This window comes from Paramacrobiotus metropolitanus, unplaced genomic scaffold (genome assembly GCF_019649055.1).
Source record: "Paramacrobiotus metropolitanus isolate TYO unplaced genomic scaffold, Prichtersi_v1.0 Parri_scaffold0000230, whole genome shotgun sequence".
Classification (NCBI taxonomy): domain Eukaryota; kingdom Metazoa; phylum Tardigrada; class Eutardigrada; order Parachela; family Macrobiotidae; genus Paramacrobiotus; species Paramacrobiotus metropolitanus.
The window spans coordinates 64,536-76,706 of NW_026570450.1; the positions used below are offsets into that span (position 1 = coordinate 64,536).

General features: G+C 43.3%; 3 protein-coding genes and 1 pseudogene across 3 annotated transcripts; 3 read left to right on the forward strand and 1 right to left on the reverse strand.

Moving 5' to 3' along the window:
* The first annotated feature begins 1,394 nt into the window (after positions 1-1,394).
* On the forward strand, positions 1,395-3,335 carry LOC129601352 (uncharacterized). Its single transcript, XM_055500148.1, has 3 exons — positions 1,395-1,642; positions 1,800-1,975; positions 2,479-3,335. Exons 1-3 carry the CDS (start codon positions 1,567-1,569, stop codon positions 3,154-3,156), a joined length of 930 nt encoding a protein of 309 aa, XP_055356123.1. The 5' UTR covers positions 1,395-1,566; the 3' UTR covers positions 3,157-3,335.
* A 1,143-nt stretch (positions 3,336-4,478) lies between these two features.
* Positions 4,479-7,405, forward strand: LOC129601358 (leukocyte elastase inhibitor A-like; annotated as a pseudogene).
* Positions 7,406-7,931: 526 nt separating this feature from the next.
* LOC129601337 (adhesive plaque matrix protein-like) lies at positions 7,932-9,788 on the forward strand. Its single transcript, XM_055500131.1, has 3 exons — positions 7,932-8,243; positions 8,539-8,764; positions 9,146-9,788. Exons 1-3 carry the CDS (start codon positions 8,080-8,082, stop codon positions 9,542-9,544), a joined length of 789 nt encoding a protein of 262 aa, XP_055356106.1. The 5' UTR covers positions 7,932-8,079; the 3' UTR covers positions 9,545-9,788.
* A 58-nt stretch (positions 9,789-9,846) lies between these two features.
* On the reverse strand, positions 9,847-11,854 carry LOC129601338 (leukocyte elastase inhibitor A-like). The gene is made up of 2 exons (XM_055500132.1): positions 10,614-11,854; positions 9,847-10,211 (listed from the first exon to the last, which is right to left on the reverse strand). Exons 1-2 carry the CDS (start codon positions 11,716-11,718, stop codon positions 10,027-10,029), a joined length of 1,290 nt encoding a protein of 429 aa, XP_055356107.1. The 5' UTR covers positions 11,719-11,854; the 3' UTR covers positions 9,847-10,026.
* Positions 11,855-12,171: the final 317 nt, after the last annotated feature.

Below are 12,171 nucleotides of genomic sequence, written 5' to 3' on the forward strand. Positions count from 1 at the left end.
GTAGCATCATTGGAATTTAGTATAATGGAAAATTAGATTAAAATTAGAATTTATTGGGATGGAAAAGAGCAGAATTGCTTACTCAGTTCTCTTTTCCAAGTTTTCTTCTGCGTATGACACCGCGCCGTTTTCTGGTTGGATTGTATGATCAACCCGATTCATCCGTCAGTTTTTTTTCTTTGTTTCTGATTGTTATGGCTTCGGGATGCTCGGCATAGTTACCCAAAGGAATTAAAGTTCCGAGCCTACCTTCGGTTACTCGCGTGGCGTGTAGGAGTAATTAGTAAGCCTGCATATGGTACAGACCTCTGCATGGCACGCTGTAAATTGTATATAAAGTGTACAGATTCAATCGACTTAACTGTAATTATCATGTAATAGTGATCAATTTCGGCAGCAATTCAGAACTTTATCTTTCAAATCAATGTATACACCATGCTAGAATACGAGTACATGACTACCTACTAGCATTCTTTTCGAAGCCTAAAGGTATTGATCATACATGCGTTCTCTGTGACTGCCAAAACAACAATAACAAGCGTCAAATATAAGCAGGCCGTTAGTATCTGCTGCATGACTGCCGCGTACGTATCCCTTATCTATGCACAAGCAATGACTAACAGCAAAAAATTGAAAACAACACCAGCCATTAATAATCGATACATATGATGGGAAAACGTGATAACTGAGAGAGGGATGAATCGCGTCTTGTATGTTTATCTGAATTTCATTTGCAAATGCATACAAAATATCATCCTGCAGGCCGTTCTAATTAAGTACACGGAGCTAGCAAGCAATCATGAACGCCAGACAAGCTGCAATTAAGGCTGCCGAAGATGCAATGGTCAAAGTGATTAATATTAATCACTTTGCAATGGTTGTGGCAGCCGTGGAAGAATTATTGAATTCTTCTTCTGACAGCAGCGCATTTCTATCATCCGAACAAGAAGTGGACGATGAAGACAAAGAGTATTCTTGGAGGGTTGTTTAAAAGTTCATTAATTGGTACAAATTTAGAATTATTTCTGATGGTTACTACGACTAAATCGTACAACGACAGGATGCTGTGAGATGACTTAACGAGACCGTGGCAGTTGAAGAAATAAGCGCCAAAAATGTCCGCTAGAATGCAAGTCGATGCCTGATATTGGCCATGAATGTGTGTATGATTTATAAAACCGAGCTCTTTAGCTCGGTTTTATAATTCAGCTGTGTATCTGCTATTTGGCCAATGGTGGCGTTGTTATGATTCAGTTTTTTGTGACTCAGAATCAGTGCATGATAGCCCGCGCACCGGAGCGTTTTTGGCCTAGATATTGCCGGCAGACGTGTCTTCATACGTGCATATTTGACACTCAACAATATCAGATATATTCTCCGGACACTGCAACCGTTTGAAATCACAATGGTGTAGAAACAAACATCTTTTTTAGGCTAACACCGTTCCGTTAGTTTTTTAAAAGTTATTCTTAGGTGCGACCTTTTTCTGACATTGTATGAATAACTACTATTATATTCAATTTACCACCGAAAGCGCAGATCAGCCCCAATACACTATACAGTAAAATGATGGAAAGCAGGGTGTCGTTGCGACTGTTGGTTTTGCTAGTCAGCCTGCAACTATCAAGGAACTGCGCTGTAGGTCAGTGATGAACACATGTACCTATACAGTATTTTGAATTTACTGTATATACGTTACCTATATATATGTTACATATATGCTACTGGTAATAATATACTACTCGTAATATGCGACGAAATTTGAATGTTGTCAGCATGTTATACACATTTTTCCGCAGCTGAAGGGGACTTCCCCGTATTTGAGGGGCGGCCCATAAGCGAAGCAGAATGCAATAATCTACCCAAAAACAACTGCTGGAAAGGAATGGAGAATTGTCGTGAATCGTTTGCAAAAATGAAGAGAGTGAATGGGAGTGTTATGGCGTTAGAGTGCTACGGGAATGCAACTGATCGGGTAAGGCATATCCATCAAAACTTAATGGAATTCCAAAGATGGAAATGTCCTACCATGGCTTTCAAAGTGCCTAGTGAATAGGTTACTAGGTATTACTAGGCATAAAGATAGCTGAAAGTAATTCGTATTACAAAGTACACTGCGTTTCGATTTGAAGTACGAAATACAATAGATACCATTGCATTAATGCGGTGTCTATCTAAAAGTATAGCACATTCTGGATGTATGACTGCAAAAATGGTTAAATAATGCCTTTCCCAGTAGGACTGAGACTTTTTGGAAGTACAATTTGCTATCTACGTAAGTACAATTATGTATGTTGCAATGTTGGTAGCCAAAGAACTTGTCATGTGCAGCAGTTGCTTCGTTAGCGGATTTACTAGTCTTGACATCTGCAGTAGTTTAAAAATTAATGCCAGTATGTACTCCTTATTTACAATATTTAAATTATTACTCTAGACCATAGACACTACAAAGACTTACGACCTTTGGTAATTTTACAGGAGCTTCTGGAGACAACCACAAGCATTTCCCGAACCAGCCCAACTCGTGCAGTTAAAGTGTTCTACAGCGAAAAATCCGCTTCTTACAAACTGTCTCCAGAAGCTGTTACACCCATTAAGAAGCAAATCATTGAGTTGCATGTTATGAATTGCAAAGACCAGTCCAGCACATCGCGCATTGGGACGCTACCTTTATCGAACCTGCTGCATTTATACTTTTTAACCTGCAAGAACTTGATTGTTAAAAAGACCGACTTTGCACCTTTTAAACAGATTCGAATCCTAGATTTCTTCCTGACATCCATCGCATCCATCGAGCCAAATACGTTTACAGACCTCCCTCAGCTGAAGTCGCTCTTATTGGAGGATCGACTTGCTTGGTTTCCGCCGAGTGTAGAAGATACGCCAGAATCACAAACAGAGATAGTGGCAATCCGCAAGATCCACTGTGACTGCGACTATGCCTGGCTGCGCAACTGGTTGGATGCCAATCCGCACCTGCTCGGCGATCGGGACGAAGGCGAGTTGTACATCATCGGCAATCATCTGAGTAAACGCGTGTTCAGATCGACAGCTTTCTATCCCGTTGATTGCGCCTTGCCGACATTGTTCATCGAGAGAGAGGACTACCAAGACAACACCGACCTCAAGTTTGCTATTAACGCTGCATGCAAATAACCTCTTTCTGTGCTGGCGTCTGGGGTACGTTAGATTTGACTCTTCCCTATGTTACAGTAATATAAAAAACCCTAATAATGTGATTTTTCCATACCATAATTCGTTACCAAAAGAAAGGGTTGCTAGCCAGCCATATAAAGCGAATTTGCAGTACACTGTTAGAGAAGCCAGGGTATTTGGCGGCGATATTTCTGACGAGTGCAAAAATGACTACGGAGTACAGAATCTACAGATGCGCCCGGTGTGTATTTGCTTAGTGTAATCATACATGGATCTGGGTGCAAGATCACAATGTCACATCAGCAAAATATTTTCAACTTCTGACAATCACGGAAAACAGTTACTGAAAAAGCAGGTTAATAATTATACTGTATCCAAATTCCAGCTAAATTCAAGCTCCAGGAATGCACATAGAGAAGGTGCTAAGCGGGAGCTCCGATGAGCTTACCAAGTACGAGTAGACTTTGCGCAAACAGTTATTAGGCTTCTTCGAAGAAGTTATCGGTAACTTAGGACGCTCTACGGTTAGAAGGAACACAGGTTAGTAGAACAGTACTGTGTCTCTCCATAAAGTGCTAACAATCGGTAGTTCACAATTATCGAAGGAAGACATAAGCAAAAGCGTGGTGAAGATGATTCTGTTGTCGGATAGCAAAGGTGATAAACAAACTGTTGTTGTCAATACTCAAACAGAAAAAGGGCAGGTGCCGCTCCTGTAAGAAGATTTAGTTATGTTCGGATGGTGCTGTAACTATAGTCTATAGCATCTCAGTTGACCGACTTAGTGAAAACACTTTATTCAGGATGTATGTATTAACTTAAGCAATCTCTCCAACGAATGGCAGTCTTATGGTTAGTTAGATTTTACTGAGATTTCTGCATTCAATGCTCTAAAAGATAACATCTCCCGAAACCGTAAAACTACGCTTTTTTACAGGAATGATTTTGATATCGGGATGGCCAACCAAAACCTACAGAATCTGTAAGTACATCCTTGCTGATCTTCCCTTTAAAGAATAAGCAAATTCTACGCATAAAAGGTTAACGTCACAGAAGACAGTTTGGCTCACTTTTTATCATTACAAGAGAACACGTTGCGCAGCACTTACGCCTTTTGCAAAGGACAATAATGTTATTATTTCTACGAGTTATATTGTTATCTTTCACCCCTGGGCTAAGCTACAAATGTTTAGAAATGACGAATATGCGGATCGCTAGAGGATGTGAATCGGATATGCTTGTGATACGAAGGCTACGTGATGCTACCCAGTAAGATGATATTATCGGAATTAACTATGTAGCTGCGCGAATAACTGGTTTAACTGGTTCGCACCGCATTGGACTACAAAATTATCAAGACTGTTGTTTTGCTGATTATATCACAGTGGTACTGAGTTTATTAGGAAGAAAAACAATCGCCGAATCAAAATAAAATTCTCGACGCCGAAACGTTTGCTGGGTCTACCGCGGTGTGCTCGTTGATTATAACGTGGTATATCGTTCGGCATGGCAAGTCCGGCGTTCAGCCAGCTTTTAGACACCAACATCGCCCAGCTCTACAACGCGGCTACCGCAGCGAAACCTGATGGAAACCTGGCAGTGTCCCCGTTGTCCATATTATACGCCAGCGTGCTGATGTACATTGGCTCCTCTGGATCCACCAAATCTAATTTGGACAAGAGCTTCCATTTTGACCAGTATTTCAACAGCCGACTCCGTTCTCTCCGTCTTCTCGACGTCCATGGTCAATTTTACCTCCGTTAAAACCGGTGGTGATCCCTTTGTTATCAACCTGGCGAATGGAGTGTTCGTGCAAAAAGGCGTACCCTTCGTTAACAAATTCAAAGACGCCGTTGTTTCGAAACTGAAATCGGAGGCGCAGACAGAGGACTTCAGAACCGACGCCGAGAAGGCCCGGGGAGATATTAACACGTGGGTGTCAGACAAGACTATAACGGGCGCATTCAAGATCTGTTGCCGGAAAATAGTGTCTCAATAAATACCACTGCGGTGCTGGCCAACGCCCTGTACTAGTACGTGTTTTTATTCGGCTTCGGCCAGCATACATAATAAATCGCCTGCGCAGGTTTACACTAATTAAAAGCATCAAATTTTTAAACATTAAAAAAACATCCAAAATCGTTAGTGTCACGCATGATCTTGGGACGTGCGTTAAGTGAACCCAAAACAGCTGCTGCATTTCCACGGACTACCGCTAGACTGAAACGTTGTCTTAAAAAGGCGGTAGACCGAGGTTCTCCGGTAACTTCACGAATCTTTCTGCCGACGAAACGGATCAGCTCGGCGAAAGGCGTTCCGAAAGTCCCGAACGTCTCGACTGCCAGCGGGTAAAACAGAAAACCCATATCTTCGATAAAATCGTACGTCCGACGCTTGCTTGCTTCCGCCATTTGTGCTACACTTCCCGCTTTCTTCGAGCTAGCATGCACATGAGATACAGCCACCGTGTCCCAGCATGTCGCGTCCCATACAAGCGCCTTACCATCGCGCACCGGAATCAACGTCATGCCGTCCGGCCGCTTGTTGTTGCGTGCAGACAATCCCAACGGTTCGTTTTGACAAGGATAACCCGCAATTTCTAGTCCTCGCTTGACCTCATTGTTTAACTCGACATGCCGCGACCATCTGCCTTTGCTGCTTGAACAGGACAAACCATGGTGACCGTTCGTTTCCACTCGGCTTCCGCAGTTTACGCAATCGTGTTCCTCGACTACGGGTAGACCAAATCGAAGGGCGACGCCGATTCTCACTTCTTCGTCCCGCAGGAAAGTATGCAGATTTGGTTGCTGGGAGAGCATTCAACCAAGCGCCGGAGTCGCGCTGAAAAGCGGCCAACAGTACTGCTTTATCCGTTTCGCTCGTAGCGGCTGTCGTCAGCGAGGACACGATGCCGTCTATCGTCGGTCGATCCCATGTCCACTGAAACTTCCTGCTCTCTTCAGCTGGAGGTTCGCATTTTGTCTGTTCAGACCACTGCTGTATAACAGGATCCAGAAGATCTGCCGTGGCGGGTTGGTAAATTTCTGAAACCAACGAAACCACTGAATGCGCCGATGCCAAAAAGGCAGGAAAAACTAGCGATTTAGTGGTCCGCAGTCCCAGTCCTCCATCCCTGACAGGCAGAGTCATTTGGCTCCACTGAAGATCGTTGGCACGTACGTTCAAGATGGACTGCATGCCCTGTACTTCAAAGCCGCCCTGTACTTCAAAGCCAGCTGGGCAGACTATGCCAAATTTGATTCCGGAGACACACACACGGACACCTTCACGTTTCTTAACGGGCAGACAACCTGGGTGAGCATGATGCAAAAGACTGTTTCTCATCTGGCGTATGGCGAAGACTCTACTCTGGATGCGAAATACATCGAGTACCCTTATACCAATAACCTCGGCGCACTGTTGATTCTCTTGCCCAACAAGAAGGACGGACTACGCGCGCTGGAAAGAAACCGACGGCCGGAATTTTCGGCACTCTGCAGAAGAAAACCACAGAAGAGATAGTGGCGGTCAAGATTCCCCGGTTTAGAATGGAAGCCACTTTAAATCTCAAGGCTATGTTGCAGACCATTGGCGTCAAGGATGCTTTTGATCAGAACACTGCCGATTTCTCTAAAATGACTGCACAGAAGCCGGTGTGGTTTAGCGATGCATTCCATCAAACATTTGTCGGTACGAGAGCAGTTATGCTTTTGAGAAACCGATTAAGGACAGAGGATTACGTAACGTAATGGAATTTGATGATTAATCCAGTTACTAATTTCGCCTTTGTCGTGTATTACTAGTACGCTTCGCCTATTTATGACGGTTTGCTTTACGCTACTTTGCTAATAAACTTACTGCTAAGCAGGTGACCTTTGGTCCATACTTATTTAGCTCTACCTAATATTTAGGTAGCAAGTAATAAATTTTACTTGACTGGAATCCGATTTTTACTTTCGTAATTGTTGCTTATTAACGTTTGCTTGGTTTTTGTTTGGCAGAAGTTGATGAGGAAGGAACGGAAGCCGTGGCAGCCAGTGCTCTCTCTGAAATGCTAGTGACGGCATCTGAGCCCCAAGACCCAACGAAAGAGTTCATCGTCGATCATCCGTTCATCTTTGCCATCCGCCACAATCCAACCAGTGCCATACTTTTCCTTGGTCGCGTGGAAACCTTTTAGCTTGCGTATGCACAGTCCGCTCGACAGTGTTTTTTCCCAAGCTTACTTTAACGCTGACCTAGTATACAATAATGCTTGATTAAATATTCAACCGCTGCAGAGCTCTCGAAATTAACTTCACAGCTCAATTGCGGCGATTGTTACGCTCTCTCAACAGTAAACAATCCCAGCGTAGACAAGCACCGTATAACAGATAACAGCTCGGCAGCAGTGCGGCATCCATGATCAGCACACCGATGATGTGAACAGTAAACGTCCATAACGCACGCGGCTGCCGGTATCGGCGATATTGTTAACAATATGTATATTGTCCAAATATTACGCATGCCACACATTCATTGACCAGTTAGTTAACACTCGCTCAATTGTCATGTCGCCAGCCGGCCGCCCCAAACAATGCCGGTGAACGCGAGCGCCTGCACCGATTAGCACCGCCGTGACCACATGATGTCGACGGTCAAGCGCATAATGGCCGATTTGTCTTGTTAATAAGATGGACTAGCCTATTGTTCTGGCGGCGGTATTAGTGCTGCGTATGCGTCAAGTGTACATATTGGGCCATAAAATCAGCGGTAGGTAAAACACCACCGGCCACTTGGTTGATTAGTGACGGACATAATGACCACGACGGATAGTGTGTTGTTGTTGCTGTTCGTCTGCTAGCGTGTTCGCCTGCATTTTCGTTGATTAGACGCTTTTGTTAATTGTGTCTGTTTTGAGGAAATTGTTCAGATTCAGCAACAATGTTTAAAGTTGTGCTGGGATTTTTGCCCTTGATATCCCCATTATGGGCCGATGTGCGTAGCAATAGCAATGCTACCAACGCACAGCAACCAGCTGTAATAGCCGGGAATTCAGCGGAAGTGGAGCCGATTGTCGCGGCTGCTTCTGGATACGGATACCAAAGGTCGGTGAATATTTTTAGGTACTTAAAAACATAACGTTATTTGCTTTACTTAATAACTGGTGAAATACAAATTTAGATCTATATCAAGCAATATTATTTTCTGCTTAATTTTTGAAAAATTTTAACTGCATACTGTAAGTATACAAATTCAGTTCCATCTTCCGGTTCTGGAAGTTTAGCATAGAGGCGTATTAGTTGCCATCGTGCGATATTTAAATTTTCATCTGCCATATCTTACGTTGTATGTAATGCAAAATCATTACTGTGATTTCTTTATTGCTACGATTGTTTTTAGTAAGCCATACAGCAGTTATTATGGCTCATCGTATTCTGGCGGACTGTATTCGGATAGCCAGTATGGTGGTGGATGTTACGGAAAACCCGTGGGTTATCGCGGTGATCCATCGTACGACTGTAAAGTGTTCGATGTCTGCCAATCAGACGGACGGTTTGATCGATTTTATTGTCCGGATTACACCAGATTTAATAACTACTTATCAATCTGCGATTGGGCAGACAAGGTAAGCGGATAATAAACAATACAGTGTGCCAATATGCCATAAGCACGATGTATCACAGAAGTACTAGCACGTACATCATGATTATTAATTAATTGTAATCATGGTTTTAATATTATTCAAATTTAATACATACTGTACGTTTGTAGACTACAGACGTGCATAGCAGTATCGTAGACCATGAGCGTTATAACGTGTAACCCAATGTGGCAGCTTAATACTTGCGTCCGCTAACAATATCTGTAAGCATGCGGTATCAGCAAGAGTAGAATGAAATTAATAATAAAACAATTACGCATTATATTATATTATTGCAGTAAAACAATACAGATGTTCTGAAAACGATTCGTAACAGCTGCAAAGCGTGCTTTGCGTTTTATCCAGGTTGACAGTTATTGCAATCCGATTTACCCGTATAACAACGATGACTACTCGTACGGATATGAAACCCGCTACAACGGTTACGAGAAGCCCAAATACGGAAGTTCCTACAAACCGTCGTATGAGCCACCCCAGTATTATCTGCCCAAATTCGAATATCCAAAGTACGAGCCGGTTTACGCTTACAAGGAACCCCGCCAAAGTTCCTACGGAGAATACAACAGCCCGCCCAAATATGAGCACCGTTATGCGGACTATCACAAAGAATCCTACGCGCCGGTGGACTATGGGAAGTACACTGATAACACGTACAGCGCCGAGTACAAGGTTGGATATGACAAAGTGTACGAGCCTACGTACGATTCACCGTACGTACCAAACTTCTTGACGAAGAAGTATTAAAATAATGACTTCTTTTACGTGTGGGTATACATGTTGTGGAATTGAAAGAAAGATTGGGTATCGGATGTTCAGTATTTCCAAATTGCACCGGAATTGGTGTTTGTTTTCAAGTGCAGATAATTTATTTTAATTTAAATGATGGTTTTTAGACTTTAAGGGGATGTTGCTCATTTGATCGTGTTGTAAGCGGAAGCAGAAATGTCCAACATTAAATTTTCCTTATTCAACGAAATAAAAATGCGAGTTTCCAATAAAAATCCTGCGATGTATTATTTAGTTGAATAAGTATGTAAAGAGTGACGTCGAGAATCGAGATGTCTTTATTTACTTTCACGCATTTGGTGATCCGATCCCATTCTGTCAGGAAATGTAAAGTAGCGTTTAAAGTAATCACTACTTAGCATTATCATGAAGTACTGTTAAACAAAGTCAAGGTAGTCACTAGTTGTACTTCCGGTTGTACACTGGGCCCAGCAACCAGTTTACAATTTCTCAACTCGGCCAATGAAAAGTATGGCGTTGGTTGGATTGTGGCGAATGGCAAAGATGAAGGGATGGTCTGCGATGAAATCTTTGGGTGGCGCTTGTTTGGGAGCAAACGGAGATGCCCCAGCCATCATCACGAAGGCGCTGGCAGCGGCAGCTTCTGTGCCTTTTTCGTCGATTTCTGCAAATGCACAATTGTATTATAAGCAGAACAACAGGATGAATTAGATGTACATGTGCGGTTTGCTAGTAGACATATAAAGAATCAGATGGAACTGACAACTTGCATCACACATAATTGATAATAATTACACCATCATTACTATGTAGTATTTGTACGTGCATAATAAGTATAGATATTAGCATAGAACTACACTTGCTCCTATAGGAGTAGAATAATTACGTGTAAGTACTGGATCATAAACCGGCAGTTACCGGCTTCCGTTTTTTACGTGCACTCGAATCAACCATACGCACTCGTACATCATGATTGCATGATTATACAGAAATTAAGTACTAGTACCTACTAGCTACAGGCTACACATAAATGTACGCGTATAGGTTGTATTAAACATGTACCTACCAACAAAGGTTTTATGGAAAGCGTCGCCGATCCACACCTTCTGTGGTGTCATGTTGGAGAAATCGGCACTGCTCTTCTCGAAAGCCTCCTTCACGCCAATCTTCTGCAGCATGGATTTCAGATTCAAGTCCGCTTCGACTTTGAACTTGGGAATCTGCAGGTTCACTCGTTCGCTCTTGACTTTTTTCTTTAGATTACCGAAAACATTCGCCGTTAATTTTTTTTCCAAGGCGCGCAGTCCATCTTTCTTGTTGGGGAGAATAAAGAGCATCGCGCCCTGGTTATTAGTGTAGGTATATTCGATATATTTGGCGTCCAGATCAGCATCCTCCGCGTAGTTCAGACCGTGAAGGAAATTCGACATGGTGTCCACTTGGACTGTTTGGCCATTCAGCAGGGTGAAGTCTCGTTTCTTGGTGTCATGAGGATTGAATTTCAGCGACGATTCCCAGCTTGCTTTGAAATACAGGGCGTTGGCCAACACCGCAACGGTATCCGGTGAAACAGCGCCACTTGGCAGCAGGTCTTTGATCCGCCCATTGGTCGTATCGGACACCCACGTGTTGATTTCACCGCGGGCTTTTTCGGGATTGCTTTGGAAGTCTTTCGTCATCACTTCCGATTGCAGTTGATTTACCGCACCGTTTCTATACTTTTCCGTTAATGGTGCGTTCTGCTTCACGAAAATGGCGTTGGCTAAGTTGAGGACAAATGGCTCATCGCGGCCGGTGGATAGAAAAAATACGGGTGGTTCCAGTTCAATTTCCATCGCGCCATTCTGCGAATTCGGTTTCCTGGGTTTCGGTTTCGGAGTTTTGGACATTGTGAGGTTTGGCATGGCCGTGGAGAAGGCGGAGAGCACGGAGTCGGCATTGCTGTTAAAGAACTGGTCGAAATGGAAGCTCTTGTCTAAATTGGATTTGGTGGATCCGGATGAGCCGATGTACATCAGCGCGCTGGCGTAGAGGATAGACAACGGTGACACTGCCAGATTTCCATCAGGTTTCAGGGCGGTGGCTGCGCTGTACAGCTGGGCGACATTGGTGTCCAACAGCTGGTTAAACGCCAGACCTGGCAGGTTAACGTTGATCGAACGACTTGCCATGTTGGTGGTGCCACGTTGGCAGAAAAGATGTTCGGATGTGAACAAAGTCCCTTTACTGTATGTTGCAGCCGGCTTTATAAGGTGACGCGGCCCTGGTTGTTTTAAGAATTTTATTACAATCCGGCTTTTGTGCCCGCTAGACATTAAAGTGAATGTCGACGCGCCGTTATTAGCAGGAAAATCGCCACATTCGGTAGCCCTATTGTACATAGGCATTTGTTGTTGTATTAATTTTGTACATTAATGCCTGAGTATGAGTCACTAATAACTGGTTTGAGTACGAACCATGCGCACTGAGATTGATAGCTGTATGGGGAAATGATGATAATGTCATTGGAACTCCAATATCATTGTCATTGAATGCATACAACGTGTCTATCGTCTGATGCCGTAATGTACTCGTAACAACATCTTTAGACGATAGGCTTACACCCTCCGAGCAATGGGCACTGG